The sequence below is a fragment of the Pithys albifrons genome, chromosome 3 (genome assembly GCF_047495875.1).
Source record: "Pithys albifrons albifrons isolate INPA30051 chromosome 3, PitAlb_v1, whole genome shotgun sequence".
NCBI classification, from domain to species: domain Eukaryota; kingdom Metazoa; phylum Chordata; class Aves; order Passeriformes; family Thamnophilidae; genus Pithys; species Pithys albifrons.
In genome coordinates, this window is record NC_092460.1 from 22,402,743 (window position 1) to 22,420,147 (window position 17,405).

General features: G+C 41.9%; 1 protein-coding gene across 13 annotated transcripts in view; it reads right to left on the reverse strand.

Moving 5' to 3' along the window:
- The window catches only part of IQSEC1 (IQ motif and Sec7 domain ArfGEF 1), a 356,985-nt gene that overhangs the window by 15,151 nt on the left and 324,429 nt on the right, over window positions 1-17,405 (reverse strand). For 10 of the 13 annotated variants that reach the window (XM_071550977.1, XM_071550975.1, XM_071550984.1 and 7 more), the window contains 8 exons: window positions 17,112-17,273; window positions 13,236-13,358; window positions 11,561-11,727; window positions 8,351-8,490; window positions 6,802-6,831; window positions 5,523-5,648; window positions 4,493-4,592; window positions 988-1,161 (listed from right to left, as the gene is read on the reverse strand). In XM_071550977.1, coding sequence (XP_071407078.1) covers window positions 988-1,161; window positions 4,493-4,592; window positions 5,523-5,648; window positions 6,802-6,831; window positions 8,351-8,490; window positions 11,561-11,727; window positions 13,236-13,358; window positions 17,112-17,273 — 1,022 coding nt within the window. The remainder of the gene's footprint in view (window positions 1-987; window positions 1,162-4,492; window positions 4,593-5,522; window positions 5,649-6,801; window positions 6,832-8,350; window positions 8,491-11,560; window positions 11,728-13,235; window positions 13,359-17,111; window positions 17,274-17,405) is intronic. The other 3 variants (XM_071550976.1, XM_071550974.1, XM_071550982.1) reach the window with 1 other exon arrangement.

Here is a 17,405-nt window from a genome sequence, read left to right on the forward strand (position 1 = left end):
CGGTGTTGCCCAAACACTCCTGGAGCTCTGGCAGCCTTGAGGCTGTGCCCACTGCCCTGGGGAGCCTGTTAAGTGTCCTTCACCCTTTGGGGAGTTATTCCTTCTGATCACAAAGGCTGTAAATAGGAACCAGTACACTAAAACCGCTATCACATTTTAAACCAACATAATACTCAGGATGTTTGAATATCTCCTGTTATTCCTTGATTTATCTTTCAATTTCATATTTGTATCTTCCTCTTCCTTGAAATCTTGCCAAACTCTTTGCCAAACTAAAAATTAGCACAATAGAGATAAAACTATGCAAAACAAGAAAACGTCATCATTTGAGTGCAAAATGAAAACTGGGAAGAGTCTTCATGACCTAAATGCCAGTAAGAAACAAACCCCAAGCTTTTCCATGGGTTCAGACTTATCACAGAACATGGAAATGTCCCAGTTTCTGTCTGTAGTCGGGCTATACAGTGAGTAACAGACTGGAGTTCATTTGGCACTGATAATGCCAGAGAAGCTTCACCCCTGTACTAACAGCTTCATGTTGCAACACACAGGACCCTCTTTTGGAAAGAGAGGAGGTAAAATTTCACTTTTGGACACTCATGGAACTTTCAACAAAATATATCAACTTTTACTGTGGCTTCCTCATTGAGAGAACACAATAAAAATCAGGAAAAATCCTGTGAAACTCATCTGAAGGGCCAGCACTGAGTATTTCAGTGTGATGCAAATTATATCTCAAATTCTTACTGTAATTTATACGACAAATCACAGATCCATCTCCCCTCTGTCCATTGCTATTTGCAGTTTGTCCACTCCAGCTGCACTGAAGTAAACAGGAGTCAATGAACTCAGCTGGGGCTTAAGATATCATTGGGTTTTTCCTCTTTCTAGGGTCAAACTCAAGGGAAAAAGGGAGTTCTAGTGGGTTATACACATACTCAGAATTTTCTCACTTTGATTAGCTTGAAAATGCTCTACTATATGTACCTTTGTACTTACACTCTATTCTGTGCTTTTCCATTTCTTGAACTTCTGCAATGGACTCCCTCAAATCATCTGTAAACTTCTTCCTGTCCTGAGGATTTGGTGCATTGAAGTTGATGAGCACTTTGATATCTGCTCCTGGAACCGCTGACGTGAGCCGGATCCCATTGGGGTAATCTGGGAGGAGGAGGCAGCAAAAACTAAGCTCTGATTACTCCAATTACTTTTAATTAAAAAAAACCCCCACCAAAACGGAAGGCTTTTTACTAATATTACCATAGGGGGTGCAAAGTCAGAGAAATAAAAATCTAAAGGTCCAGAATTAGGATGAAGATCCCTAAGATACACTGGAAGAGCTGAAGATGCTGAATAAATATTGATGTCAAGATGCTGAATAAATATTGAAAGATGGTCTTCATGCAGCTGTTACCCTCAAGGTACAACATACAATACAACAGAAAAGTACAGAAAAGGCAAAGAAATAAGGGGATAATTTTTGTTTCATGGAACAGACGTTATTACCTATCTTACTAAACTGTGCCCAAAATTTTGCTGAGTAAAACTACTTGATGACATCTCAAGAACATCAAACTTGTTCTACTTTTAACATTTGCAGGAAGACAAACACATCAGCAGGGACAGCTTTCAGTGTTTCCTATTGAATTGTGTTCTCTGAACATCTTACTTACCTTTTTTTTGTTTGTTTTTCAAGTTCTGTGTGAAGTTGCATCCTGAAGAAGTAAAAGGGGTGATTGGATGTTTTTTTTCACCCCTCTTTTGACCCACACTATGGGCACCTCCACAATTCAAGAGAGAGTTTTCAGCAGATTGTCTTTGTCTCTTTTCTAGCTGCACAGGTGAGAATGTATTTAACAGCTGGCCAAAAATACCTCCTCGTTGAGACACAAGATTCATTTACAGAAAGGTATTTATAAAGGAGATATGTTCTGCTCTATAAAACAGAATCAGTCTTTGCTTGAAGCACAGACCTGTAGAAATGGGGTGTCAGAAAACCTCAAAATGTGCATTTTAACTCACGGCGTTTTCTTTTACTCAGTTGCTTTACTTTCTTAGTTTGCTACAGCTCTCAAATATTTACTTAAGTGTTGAAGCCAAAGTTCAAGGGCTCCCAGGTACTATAAGTTCATTCCCTCAAGAGCCAGCAGATGATGGAAGGCAGTTTCTCTCCCCTCAAAGCCATTAGGTTTCAACAAGACTTCAGCTCTTGAGAAACAACTTCAAATGCTGCTCTTTTTGAGAAGGATACATCCAAATTTTTATTTAAAATTTGCTTTTAGAAGAATAACTTCCAAATCAGAGCTGCAACTAAGAGTGAAGCAAGTTCACCATTCTCAGGGGGAAATACTGCAACCACCGCGAGGCTCAGAGGGCCCAGAGGGAAAGGAAGAGTTTGGGGTTCTGTGGGCTCTGCTGGCAGCACCTTGCACAGGAGAAGAGCCACAGGAGACTGGGGCTGGGCAGGCTCACAGGAGGGAGTGTTGGGACTACCGACATGGATGTGCAGCAAACAGCCCTACAAAGTGCACCACTTAAATGCAAAACCCAAAAATACTTATGAAACCAAAGGAGGAAACCTGTCAACCCTGAGGTCACAAGGGCTGCCTCCACATATGGACCAAGAAGGACTTCCCACATCCTAAAGAACTACCAGGGGTACTTCTTACACTCTATTGATGAAGCATCAGGAGACACATCAGTATTTACTGGTTTCAGACACAGTGACCTGCCCCCTCCCTTCGTATTTTTTTAGTGACTGACTGAAAATGTAAAATAGCCTTTCCTTGTGGCCTGCTTACTTATTAGAGGTATATGACATCCTTCTTCCTTTTGGAGCCCACCCACCACTCAGCATAACTGACTTCTATCATTAAAGGTCAGTTCTTCTATCAGCAATGCCAATCACCTTGTTCAACCCCACCAGCAGCCAAACCAATACTGTTGTTGTTTCTGCTTTAGCAACACTTCCTTTTGTTCACTTGAAAGCAGCTGACTGTGACAGCTACTACACAGAGATCTGCTGAATGATGGCCAAAAGAGCCCAGAGCTGCTGGGGACAGGGGAAACCAAACCAGGAATTTTATAAAACCAGAGGGAGAATACTTCTTTTTCCCTACTGGAAAATGCTTTGTTCCATGGAATGCTTGGATATGAGAGGTACAATCTTGTCACTGATTCACTGCAGCGAGTTCAACTTAGAAGCCCAACTATGCCCACTGAAGTGTCTGAGTTCAAATGCCTTCAGTGCCCTGGGAGGAATCCAACCCTTTACTCCTTCTTGCACTATAGATATTTTTTAAAGTTCATTTGAATAGTGTTTTTTCTTAGCATGTTCATGAGATATATATTTTTTATGTTTTCTTGACTTTGACAGCAGAAAAAATATGTATTATTCTATTTTTAGTAGAATCCAGGATAGATGTATTTGCCCTTCTCTCCAAAACTGAATTTTGTATCATACAATGTGTGCACAAGAGAGAGAATGCACACAAATAATCTACAGGCTACAGAGCTCTGTAAGCTCTATAAATTCTTCCCTTTGGAAATCTCTAGAGCCTTTGGCTCAATAACAGGAACTTCTGAATGAACTGAACATTGGAGCACATTCTCAAGGACAAGGGGAAACTCAGAGTGTCCCAGGCAGAGAAGCACAGGAACTGCTGAATGTCACAGTGGGCTGGAAACACCTTGGCAGGGAGGTGAGGGTTTGGTTACAGCCATGAGGGCAGGTCAGGCTGTGCCCATCCCATCATGCCAACAGCTCTGCTCTGCTCTGCTCTGGGTGCTGGTGCTGCCTTTGGCTTAAAAGCAGGACTTGGCAAACTATTTGGGGGTTTTGTTGGGGTTTTGTCTGCTAAGATTAAACCTGAGAAGCATTGAAGATAAAAGGAATATTGAGTTGGTGCAGATTGCAATAGACATAAACAAAAGGTGTCAGAAAACACAAGCTTGAATTCAAACTCTCTGCTTTGCATTCATATTGGAGTGGGTATGTATTACCCAGGCAAAGCCAAGATATAAATCAGGAAAATAAATGGTGTTTTGAATTACACATAAAATTATAATAGTTGTTATTTATTATCAGTCAGTTCCAGGTAACTGTACCATTGACTCAGCAACAGAGGTGTTTGTTTCTTGACAAATATTTTATTCTTTACAAGTATTCACAAACAACACATTTGGGGAGATTTGGCTGCTGACTACAACTGAAAAACTCTTAATAGCAGTCTGTTTGTTCCATATGCTGACAGCAGCTTGTTTTAAACTTTAGGGCTAAGTTAAATTCAAAGCAATTTTATTCCAAAATCCAGAGTCAAGTCCTGTCCATCTCTGTTGCTCACACAGTCTTTTATTTTAATATTATTTTAATTTATTTTACTTTATTTACTCTATTTTATTTTACTTTGCTTTACTTTATTTTACTCTATTTTATTTTACTTTATTTTATTTTGAAGGAAAATGGCAATTTAGAAAGTGAGGAAATACTTACACTGGTTCTCAAAGAGAAGAACTTGCATTCCATAGAGGGAAAATGACTGTCGAAAACTGTAGGTAACTGAGTTCTTCTTCTTTTGGAAAATCTTGGTCACCTGAAAGTTGTCAAAGGAAAAAAGTGAAACATCCCTTTTTGTGGAAAATTATTGCTCTTAAGATTTTGCTTAAGAGCAAACATTTTATTCAAAAGAAAGGTGTAATCCACCAAAAATATTATAATTGTAATTTTTTCTTTTTTTTCTTTTTAATGCCACTGCTGTATTTGATCTGCTGCTACTGAAAAAGCAAAGCTGACTCTGAGCATCATCTCTCGTAACAAAAGGGTTAATATTCTACCCAGACACAAAGGCTTTGTGTCCCCTGATCTCCAGAAATCTGCTTTTTGGAAGTAAAAATTACACACAATAAAACTCTGCATGTGAAGTCTGTCTTTTCCTAACAAAATATTAAATATTTAGTTTGGTTCTTAATTCTCAGGTATGTTCCAATAGACTGCAACAAATTTTCCTATTTTGAGAGTAAATCAACCAAATAATTCCAAGCTGTCCCTAGTTCTGTATCTCTGTTTTGCAAGGTCTAGTTAAATCTGTGAGGGTAATTGCACAGCAAAAAGTAAAGTTTCAGCATATCCAACTCCTGTTTCAATGCACGAACATACCTGTTTGTACATCTGGGCAATACAAAGCAGCATGTAACTTTGTTTTTCCCACAAATACCTTGAATTCATTATTCACAGAAGAAACAGTGTCTCTGTTTATCCTTTAGGGAAATGGGGAACCTGCAGGTGAGGTTTTTTTCTCTATAGTAAAACCTATTGCATCCAGTATCTTCTCACAAAAGAATGTAGCAAGCAGGACAAGGCTGCAGTTTAAAAGCAAATTGTATAAATCTGTTAATCATCCCAAGATTTCTGGAGTACAGAGCACCAGGTAACAGAGATTTATTTTTAGGAATGCTCATGTATTTCATGGGAGATGGGATTTCTGAATGCCTCACTCTAAGTCTGTCTGCCTGGAAATACATACCACAAGAAGATCATTAAATAAGAATATTTCTCGCTGGTGCAATCCAAGTTTCTGAGGTTTATTGGGATCTGGGACTTCAAAGAGCCTGCAGTAGCACACAAGCCTCCTGTGAGGCAGGGAGAGCACCTGGACAACACAACAGGTCCTGGTTAGTGGAGCAACACTCAGCCAAGGAACAGCATCTTTCACACACACATTCTTTTAAACACTGCAAATATTTTTACCTCTAAGTCCATTACACTTTTCCATCAAAGGACCATAGAAAGATTTCTATGCCAAAAACTTCCTCAAAAATTCCTCTACAAAATACTCTCTACATTCCTGTATGTAGATGCCAATGGAAGTTCTATGGGCAGAGAGTTTTACTTTGTGAAATGATAAAACCTTGACAGTTAAGTGGGAGCAAAAAGTAAAGGGTGTTGCTCCCACAAGCATTTTTGCACATCCTTACTCAAAGAAAGAATGCAAAGCAACTTCAGCTTTTGGGAGTTGAACACACTGATGTTGCAGGTTATTTTTGTCAGCCACTGAGTTATTCCATTTGTTCATGTCCCAGTGCCAAGGAAATGGTGACATCAGGACAAAGTAAATGCAGTTTCACTCTGTCTTATTTTCTTATGCCAGTAAGAAAATCAAGACTGATTTTCTATTTTCTTATTTGAAATGTCTGCTGAGGTATCTCCAAAGCTGCTGTTTCCAGCCTAGTGAGGCTGAATTTCTTTTAAATGCAGATGGTGAGATCTCACTACAATACCAAAAGAAATCCCTAAAAAGGTGCATTATAAGAATAGTTTTAGGTTTATTACTGAATATGCCCATACCTTAAATCTGGAATTCATATTTTCTATATTCATCTCCCTTTCAGAAGCAAACTTTGAAATTAACTGGCAGTAACTTTTCAGAGTATCTTCAATTCTCAAATGGACTAGAAAGAATAAACACACCAGGGCCCAGGTGCAAATGTGATTTTATTTATTTGTTTATTCTTAGTGGCTGATTAATTTCTACAGTGATAATAGCATTTGAAATGAATAAAAAGTGTATGAAAAAGGTCTAGAAAACTCTCAGCACTAAATCAGCCAATCTCTGGGAAACATATTTTTTAACAAAATCTTTGTACTTTGGAGACTTACTGCTACAACACTAGGAAAGTTTTGCTTGCAAGAACATCATGGATTTAAGATTTTAAAATGTAACAGAATGCCCCACTGCCAGTTTAAGAAAATGCTGCCAGTTACAATGACTACAAATTTTGAAAGAGTATGAGAGAAATACCTACACAACCAAGTCCATGGTGCAGAGATCCAATCTACAGTAGAAAGACACACACAAGTTCATTAAACTTCAGAGAAACACATTACTGTATCAGAACAAGTAAATACATCATGGTCTGACTATGACTAAATGCCTATAAAGTAAAAACAAACATCTCTATCAATAAAGACTGGTGCCTGTTTCCTACATTTTCTTGCACACAGTTAAAAATTCTCCCAGCAGAAGAATCCTTCAACACAGGACTCCATTGAGGGCATTGTTTCCTTAATCCCATTTAATTTACAAGGTCAGGATTAGTTTTAGGATATGAATAAAAAAAGAACCATAGAAAAAACTATCTCCCACAGAAGCCTACATATAAACCAAATCCCCAAACAATTACAGAAGAGAAGTTTCACATGAAAGCATAAGTGACTCAAATACTGACTTTATTTCCCTTCTTCTCGAAAGTAGTTAAAAGCTTTCATTAAGGAAATTTTGCTTTCTTTTCTCTGCTTCTTCAGAGATCTCCTAAGTATGTTCTTTACTTAGAAACAGGCTTAAATTAGCTTTTTTTGGTGGTCCCTGATTCCCTTCCCCCATTTCCTGTGCTGAGGTTTGTCTGAGAAGGGATTACAATTCAAAGCTCTTTAAAAGTAATGGGGAGACTTTTGAGATCCATGTTCTTTTCCTTAATAACAAATCCCCCAACCCACCAGCCCTTACTGCAGGGAAGTTCCCCAGAACTGATAAAAAATGGATGTAGGACTTCAAAACCAGGCAGGTTGGGCTTTGTTTGGCTTTGTTCTGGGCTGCCTATGTGACTCCTGAGGTGTGACTGGAATTCAGGAAGGCTGAGCGTCCATTGTCCCTCTCCACATTAAACACCATTGTTAGTACATGAAATACTGGTTCTAATCTCTCTGTGCTCGCTCAGCTCCTAAATTGAAGGTAAAATGCTGTGGCCTTTCTTTTCTCCCTCCTTTTCCAAAAGAGACTTTGAAGATTTATTTATATAGCCAAATATTTCAGGATTTTTCCCACAACATAGGAAGGGGTATCTTTGGATGCTCAAACCCAGCATCACAATCCTTGGGACCTGATTTCCAGATATGTCCTGAGACAAAACCATTCCATCTCCCCTCACAAATACCAGGTCATGGGAGCTGTGGAGCTGAGAAAGATGCTGATGTGGACAGAAGTTCTCTCTTACTCTTGTGAATTAATGGAGCCATAACTGGCAGTGTAAATTTTGAGATACAATTCCCGATGACCTCACATTAACAGGACACTTCAATTCTCTTAAAATAAACAAGAGAACTGCCTAAAATGCAGATAATTCAGAATTGTAAAGCTTCACATAAAGAGTTTTCAGACTCCCAACATCATCACCCATAAATACCAGACTACAACACAAAAATCCATGTGAACACCCCAGAAATCAGGTCAAACTCAGAGCAAATTCTTATATGGAGAGTTTGCCATTTATCAACCAAGGAGGTCACACCCTCCTGCCCTGCTCTGTGCTGTGCACTGTCCCATGTCCTCAGGGCTGCCAAGCAGAGGGGACTCACCGGCTTCTTGCCCACGATGAGCTTCTCCACCTTCTGGACCTGCGACACGTGGTCCTCGTTGGTCTTCAGCTCGCGCTTGCGGATGCGCTCGTAGATGCCGATGAGCATCTCCCGGGGGATGTCCTCCCCATCATCCACACCTGCAGGAGACAGCAGTCATACTGCCAGCCTGGCTCCCAGGGAGCTCCCAGCCTGGCTCTCAGGGACCTCACAAACTCTTCTTGCCAAGGAGAGCACAAACCCATGAGTTCCCTGTTTCCCTCTCTGCTCAGAGTGATGCCACTGTTGCCTGACTGCTCATGTGTTTGTACTGTTTGCTACACAGCTCCCTGGCAGCCAACACCTCCTGTGTGGCCTAGTCCCACCTCAACAAGGCAGGAGAAGTGATGCTACTGTCCTAGTTCAGCAGGTGGGACCAGTTTATCCCTGCGTGGGTGTGACAAAGCTGGGCATTCTAAACCCTCTGTCTCATTGCCCAGGAACTGGTACCAATGGCCCACTGGCAGCAGCTGCCCAGGGCACAGCTGAGCCCTCAGGCTGGGAGCTGGCTGGGAAAGAAGCCTGGCAGAGGAGCTGGGAGAACTACCCTGCAGGGAGTCCTTGGCACCTCCACACCCACCTGAGGGCTCAGCTCTGCTCATGGGCCAGCAACCATTCCAAAATCCCCCCTGACTTTATCCCAGAGTCAGATCTCCCAGTGTGGAACTCCCTGCCCTGGGGGAGGCACTGGGGGCTCCCACCTGCACCTGAGGGCAGAGAATCTTGGGCTTTGGAGACTTTGGGAACCACTCGTGGGATCCAGAGGAGGAGCAGAACCTGGACAGGAGGAGCCCACCACTCTCCACCAGACTGTGCCATCATCTGCATCAATAGGTTTTTCCCTTCCTTTTCCTTTGGACTCGAGGGAACCACGTGGGGCTGAGCACAGGGGCCACCAAACCCCACTGTGTTTGTGCCCCAGGGGTCTGGGTTCTACTGCTGGGTTTGTGGGTTAAACCCAACTTCTCTTTGTGCCATTGCACTCATTGTAATATTGTTATTAAATTGTAACTGACTTAGAATCTCTTTTGTGTTGTCTTCATTTCTCCTGCCAGTTTGCCTTTAAACCAGCACAGTTACTCATTGCTTATGCACCGATTTTTGTCCAAAAGCACCAAGACATGGATGGAAATTACTCAGGTTTGTTTTTTTGTTTTAAAACTCGAAGCTAAAACAAAGCCATAAAAAGGCTAATTTCCTACAGTTTTTTTTCCTTTCAAGTTTCCTCTGTTTGGTATCAAAGCTTCAATGAGCTAAATTACTCTTTAGACACTAAAATATCCATTTGACCTCCTCCTAGGAATATACACCACTGGGAGGAAGCAAAAGAATTATGTAATTTTGCCTCTGTCTCAATATTACTCAGCACTGTTCATAAAATGTTTTCCTACATTAGAACCTCAGGAACACCCAGTAAAATTAATTTAACCAATATTTCTTGTAAGATTTCAAAAAGAACTAATTTACTCTGGAAAAACAAATCAACCAAATAGCCTAGGCACAAGATTATTGTGTAGCACTGTGTGATGATCATTGGCATGTCATTCTAACAAATGCCACACAGTCTTGAATGCTTAATCCTGATTTTTAATAGTGGTGGAAGGAGCCAAATTTCACTTAGTGGCTTCAAGCTGGATTTCCTGGGGACAGGGAGATGCATGTCTGTTTTTTAACACGTTTTAAAGCAATAAACTCTTATCTCCTATTCAGAATATTTTGTCACCCTGCAGAACAACTGCTCACATAAAAAATATTGTGATAAAATACAGTTTCTTTGCAGACAGAAGGAAGCAAAACTGCTTCTGTTTTGTTCCACACCATCAAGCCTTCCACAGACCACCTTTGTGATGAAGTGATTTAAATTTACAGGCAGGTAACCTGTTACAAAAATGCCTGCAAAAATAAAATATTGATGGCATTCATGCTGGAGATCAGAGAGAATGTACTGCATACAGTTCAACAAATTTAACTGCAATATTATGCCAAGAGATGAATATCAGGCCTTTTGGAATATTTGTGGACTTTATGATAAAATCTCAGCACTAACTTAAACTCTGCTAAGCTAAAACATCTGCTGAGCACAGACTGTTCATTGCTGCCTTGTATAAATCTCATGGAATAAACCCACCATACAGGACTTCCATTTTCAAGATCTGAATTTCCAGACCACCACAAGTATTTTGTTTTCACTAGTACTAAATTGAAAGTGCCACATGCACACAGGAATAAAGACTGTCCTGCACCTGAGATGTGCCCATATATGTATCTATATATATAGGTATCTTTATATATAAAGCAGCTTGATAATTTTTTCTGCCATTCAGCCCATTTTTAGCTCTTGCTGAGGGAAGGGCTGTTAAAGTACTTGCTCTGCTGCTGCAGCCACTGCTGCCCAAAGAAGAGACACAGCCCCGAGCTGAGCTTAAAAGCAGGAGGAGGAGGAGGAGAAGGTTGCAGTGACTGAGCAGACAATTTTCCTGGCCTTTGCACAAACACACAGTAATGGAACTGCAGCAAAAGCTGTTTTTTCCCCACAGGCACAAACTGTTGGAAAGAGCAAAAATGGAATGGGGACTCTCATTTTATTTCTCTGACTTCAGTGTGCCCTTCTGCACTACAAAACTGCTGTCTGAGCCCTTCCTCCTTGAGTGCTCAGGACCAGGAGGAATCTTCTCCTCAGCTCTCGTCAGTGACTCCTTCCTGTTAAAAAGAGCTGAGCTGATACTTCACCAAAAATTCTTTCATCACAAAGAACAAGGATAGAAAGATCCGAGATACAGATTTGAAAAAGCACCTGTACTTTTTCTGGCAATCTAATTGCAAGCTTAGGTGTGCCATAGCCTAGCAAATGATGCCTTGAGCAGAAAAAGTATCAATCAAGAAATCAAAATGAAATTTCTGGGCTATTTCAGGAACATTTTGGAGTTGGGATTTTTAATTTTACTCAAAAAAAAAACCAGGTAAAAATGACAGAATACTACATAATTATACATAATAGAAGCCAAACTTTTATCTTTGTTTTCACTATTCCAGAAATAATTAAAGCCTGTAAAAATGGCAGCAGTTTTAAGTCAGGTCAAATCAGCATCATTTCCCAGAAGACAGTGGTGCCCCTCCAAGGACAGCTACAGGGCAAAGTTTTGATGACCTTCCCTGTCAGAGCCTTCTTACCCCTCAGGTTCTTGATGAAGTCCTCCAGCTTCATCTTGCGCTCGGGCTTCACGTTGGGGCTGTACATGTCGGTGTTGAGGAGGATGATGGCAAAGGCCAGGATGAAGATGGTGTCTGGGTTGCGGAACTGCCTCACCACACCTGGGTTGCAGATGCAGTAGCGCTGGCTGCACAGAGCAGGGGGAAGGTGTCAGAGCCAGCAAGTGCCTCTCCAATGCCACCAAACTGCTGCAGTCCAGAGGCTGAGCAAGCTAATGGTGGTGTCTGTCCTGGTCCAGCAGGTGGGACCAGTTTATGACTGTGGGGATGTGACCAAAGCTGGGCATTCTAAACCCTCTGTCCCATTGCCCAGCAACTGCTACCAATGGCCCATTGGCAGCAGCTGCCCAGGGCACAGCTGAGCCCTCAGGCTGGGAGCTGGCTGGGAAAGAAGCCTGGCAGAGGAGCTGGGAGAACTGCCCTGCAGGGAGTCCTTGGCACCTCCACACCCACCTGAGGGCTCAGCTCTGCTCATGGGCCAGCAACCATTCCAAAATCCCCCCTGACTTTATCCCAGAGTCAGATCTCCCAGTGTGGAACTCCCTGCCCTGGGGGAGGCAATGGGGGCTCCCACTTGCACCTGAGGGCAGAGAATCTTGGGGTTTGGGGACTGGGGAACCACTCATTGGCTCCAGAGGAGGAGCAGAACCTGGACAGGAGGAGCCCACCACTCTCCACCAGACTGTGCCATCATCTGCACCAACAGGTTTTACACCTCCTTTTCCTTTGGACTCAGAGGAACCACGTGGGGCTCAGCACAGGGGCCACCAAACCCCACTGTGTTTGTGCCCCAGGGGGCTGGGTTCTACTGCTGGGTTTGTGGGTTAAACCCAATTTCTGTTTGTGCCATTGCATTTATTGTAATATTGTTATTAAATTGTAACTGACTTAGAATCGCTTTTGTGTTGGGTTCATTTCTCCTGCTGGTTTGCCTTTAAACCAGCACAGTGTTCCATACATGTATTTAGCTTTCCATCCATGTATTTTCATAAGCCAGTCCTCGAATGGGAAGGGCTTTTGTTTTCTACTACCACTGTAATTTCACTTCTTAGTACAAATTCTGAGCTACAATAACTTCAGTATTTCACTTTTCTCAGTGACTAATACCCTGACACCAGGTAAGAATAGAGCATTGATTTTGGCTTACAGCCACAGTGTGATTTCCATCTTATCCTGCCCTGAATAAAGTACACCTGTGTTAAGTACTGACAACTTAATACTCTTTCTTCCAGTACTGTTGAAGCGCTCAGTGAAAAGGTGGGAGCATACACACTTTAAAGTGTAAATGGGCTTATATTCCACTCACATAAACTACTGGTATCCAAATATATTGCTAGAGGCACTCAAAAGTCCTTGGATATCTTTTCAATTGGTGCCAGAAAGAACTTTTGATTGAGAAAACCTCATCATGTTAATACAAATGCCATACATCAACAGCACCAGCAAATGAAACTTCCTATTTGATACTTTGCAACCCTCCCCCAAAAACCATGGATTTGAACCAGTCTGCAGCTCACAAGGACACTGCAAATAGGCAGGGAAGCAACTTGGATCTGCTCAGCCTCCCCAGTTCTTCAGCTGCACTGCAGAACAGCAGCAGTGTCTGGTGACCAAGTGACCTAATTCAGCCTCATACCTGAAAGCTTCAATGAGCCTTTCAACCTTCTGGGCTTCTCCCTGGACACGGATATGGGCCTGAAATTTCCTGAGTGCTTCATCCAGTTCCATGGTTGAGAAGTCCATCTCATCCACCACACAGCTAGAAGAGAAACAGATCCCACTGTGGCTCCATTTCTAACAACACAGCACCAAAGGTAAGATTGGAAAACAAAAAACCTTTTGATTTTCCATCTCATAGAGATTCATGGAATTGTTTTTTAAATTCTCAGCAGCAATTGCAGTGATTGGAGGTTGGCTGTGAAGGAAGGCTGAAAACAAGGGATCAGTGAGAATGTGCAAGCAGACTCCTTTTTTAACAGAAGAGCTGCTGGAATGACAAATGTCTGACCAATTTAACGGATGTACCACTGCCAACAATAATTATTAGTTTGTGCTTCCAGGCCAATCAACCATCACAATGCCTACAACCAATAGTTTATACAGCTCAAAATATCATATCTTCAACAGCCTGCAGCAGGCACAATAATCTGCACCAAATGGCTCTGTGTCTAGGAACGTTTTTATATTCTGAGAAAAAAAATAACCCTGTTTGGATACTCTATTATTATTACTGTAATTCTCATCTCCCCATCATTTGCCATGTCTTTCAGCTAACAGTTAAAGAGAAATAATTACTTTCTTCCTCAGAAAATGCAGAGTTGACAAAAAATAGAAAAAGAAACCATTTTACTATAATCAACAATTATGTCATTGCAATGCTTTGTTTAAAGACTGCTTGAAAATAAGAAGCTTATAAATTTCCTTTCTTTAAACTTACCTTTTAGTTTTTAAATAACCAGACATGAATTACTGTAATGCAGAAACCACAGAAAGCACAATCCACTTTAAAAGCTCTTTCTTAAATGTGTAGGTTTACAATGACAAATGAGAGTAGCTCCTATTTTTCTTCCAGTAAAACTGTACCTAACATAGATTAATAACAAAACCATTTGTTCCCCTTGCCTTGAATACTTTTCCCTTTATGCAGAAGCACTTTGGGCTTTCTCTCACCCTTTCTGCTCCACACCTAAATCCCTTCATCAGTTCTGCAGAAACACTCTCAGTCTTCCCACCTATTCCAAGTTCTGTAACACTTTCCAAAGCCCTTTTCTCCTTCAAAGATAGAAAGCACATGTGCTGGAGTCAAAATGAACTAGTTAATGCCATTAAGGACCTCTAGAAACCTGCTGGCCACCAACAGAATGGGAGGGATCTCAAAAGGTTTTGTGTGACCTGAGACAGCAAATCTGTCACTGTGGTCGATGTTCTTCACCACCACCAGGCAGCAGCTCCAGCAGGCCCAGAGTGTGACTCTTGGTCAAAAATTTAGGCTGCTTTCATTTTTCTAAGTTCAAGATATCAAATAGTTAAAACACTCAGTTTCTGGGAAACTTGAAGACAAATGAAAGCAAGAAATTTGAAATTAAATTGTGTAACAGAAAAAGGATCATCTTTTAAAATATCTTTTCCATGTATCCACCTGGAGTTACCATCAATTTGACAAAATCTACCTCCAATATGTAAATACGACATTTAGGATGAAATGCCACTCTCTTGTCTCTTTTTAAGAGAAAACACCTTGTTCCCATTTGCAGGCAAGCTCCAGAGGACTATCAGGAGCCCTGCACTGCTCACAGGGAGTTCCTCACCCCAAAGTGTAGCTGAAACATCTTAGGTAGCAATTAATTCATTTTAATAAAATCTGCTGGGGGGTTGTAGGTATGTGATTCGTACCTTGTCTTTGACAACTCACCTCCTCACAGATACAGCCCCTGGGGTAGCAGAGACACATCTCTGATAAGGGCTGTGGAGGTGGGGAGGGCACAGAACTTGCTCAGTGTCACAAAATACATCACAGAATCACAGAATGGTTAGGGTTGGAAGGGACCTCAAAGATCATCTAAGATCATAATCCATCTCATCCTCAACCTGTACTGTTTTCTTAAAAAAAAAAAACAACAAACCCAAGACTTTTTGGAAAGTCTTCACCCCAGTGTGACTCATAATTGCAAACTGCAGATGGTCACTGTGAGCAGCTAAGAGTGAGTCACGGTGAGCAGGGATTGCACCCAACCAAGCCACGTTCCGTGACTCTGCAGTGCCAGCCTGGCTCCAGGCTTGGCTTTGGAGCTGCTTCCCTTGCTTTCTGCTGGGGGTTGCACTGGGAGAAGGCAGCTTTTAATAAGGCACAGGAAAGAGAGAGCAGACCTCTGGAAAAACTCTGCATCTATAGCCCAGGGCAGATTTCACTACAGCTTTCATTATATGGTTAAATGAAACAGTTATTTGATTAAAAAATGGTGGTGAGAATTTTTCCTAGACTTCCTTAGTGGGAGAGGTTTTTTGCTTTAATTCTCAGCAGTTTTGTTAAACATCTAGCTAAAATTTTATACAATATCTTGAAAAAAAAAATGGACTAAGATGGGTTCATGTTTCCGGGCCAGTATGTCATATACAAAAAAAAGCCCCAAAGAAAATGCATTTTAAATTAGCACCCTCTTAAAATAAAGCAATTTCTTTTTTGGTCTAGTCTCTATATAAGTTTCAGATATTTATGACCAAGCTGCTAAAAGTCTAATTTTCTGCTTTGCATTTCTTTGGTTTTTAAAATAGTATTTGTTTATCTAATCTTTTGGGAAATAACAGTTTTTATAGATCTTGTCAGCATGTGCCTGCACAGGCAGAAATCCCTCCTTATCTAACACATGAGCCATTTGGCTCTAATAATGATTTTCAACTTCTGTTAGTGATTAAGCCTTATGTTGCCTACAATATTATTTAGTTTCATTCAGTAAATTATCAGAGAGTTTGAGGAAGGAAAAAAGCTTTGAAATAACATACTCTAAGGCCTATGAAATTAAACCATAAATTTAGAGTCAATGTACATGACAACAGGGGATATAAATCCTTTTAAGGATCTTGCTGGATCAATAACCAAACCAGTAACTTAACTGGAAAGCACAGAAATAAATATTGGCTCATGCGCATCTTTTCTTAACCTTTACTCTTGTCCCAGTTCAGCAGGTGGGACCAGTTTATCCCTGGGTGGGTGTGACCAAAGCTGGGCATTCTAAACCCTCTGTCCCATTGCCCAGGAACTGGTACCAATGGCCCATTGGCAGCAGCTGCCCAGGACACACCTGAGCCCTCAGGCTGGGAGCTGGCTGGGAAAGAAGCCTGGCAGAGGAGCTGGGAGAACTGCCCTGCAGGGAGTCCTTGGCACCTCCACACCCACCTGAGGGCTCAGCTCTGCTCATGGGCCAGCAACCATTCCAAAATCCCCCCTGACTTTATCCCAGAGTCAGATCCCCCAGTATGGAACTCCCTGCCCTGGGGGAGGGACTGGGGGCTCCCACCTGCACCTGAGGGGAGACAGTCTTGGGGTTTGGAGACTGCTGGAACCACTCATTGGATCCAGAGGAGAAGCAGACCCTGGACAGGAGGAGCCCACCAGACTGTGCCATCATCTGCATGAATAGGTTTTTCACCTCCTTTTCCTTTGGACTCAGAGGAACCACGTGGGGCTGAGCACAGGGGCCACCAAACCCCACTGTGTTTGTGCCCCAGGGGTCTGGATTATACTGCTGGGGTTTGTGGGTTAAACCCAGTTTCTCTTTGTGCCATTGCATTTATTGTAATATTGTTATTAAATTGTAACTCTGACTTATAATCTCTTTTGTGTTGGATTCGTTTCTTCTGCCGGTTTACCTTTAAACCAGCACAACCCAGGTTTCCTCCTCCTTCAGACAAAGCCCAGGACAGCCAGAGAGCATCACCTGGAGCCTGATGGAGCATGCTGCTGAATGGTGAGCATTAAACACTGTCCCCTCCTGCCCACACACAGAGTACTCACTCCAACACGTCGCGGTTGAATTGCTTCTGCCGATTGCCCAGGAACTCTCCGATCATCTGCCTGCTGAGCCCTTTCCTCTGCAGCAGAAAGTGGGCAACACCAACAGGGGTATCTGGCACGAATCCTCGCTCAATGAGGTATTGGACTCCTTTTTCAGGTTTTCTAAAGAGAAAAGGGAAAGCAAAGCCATCAGTTTTCTTGCACTGGACCTGAGCGTATCTGAGAAAACTGACCAACAATTCTGGCAATCACTGGTAACCAATGGAACACTATTGCTGGTATAGCTTCGGGGGG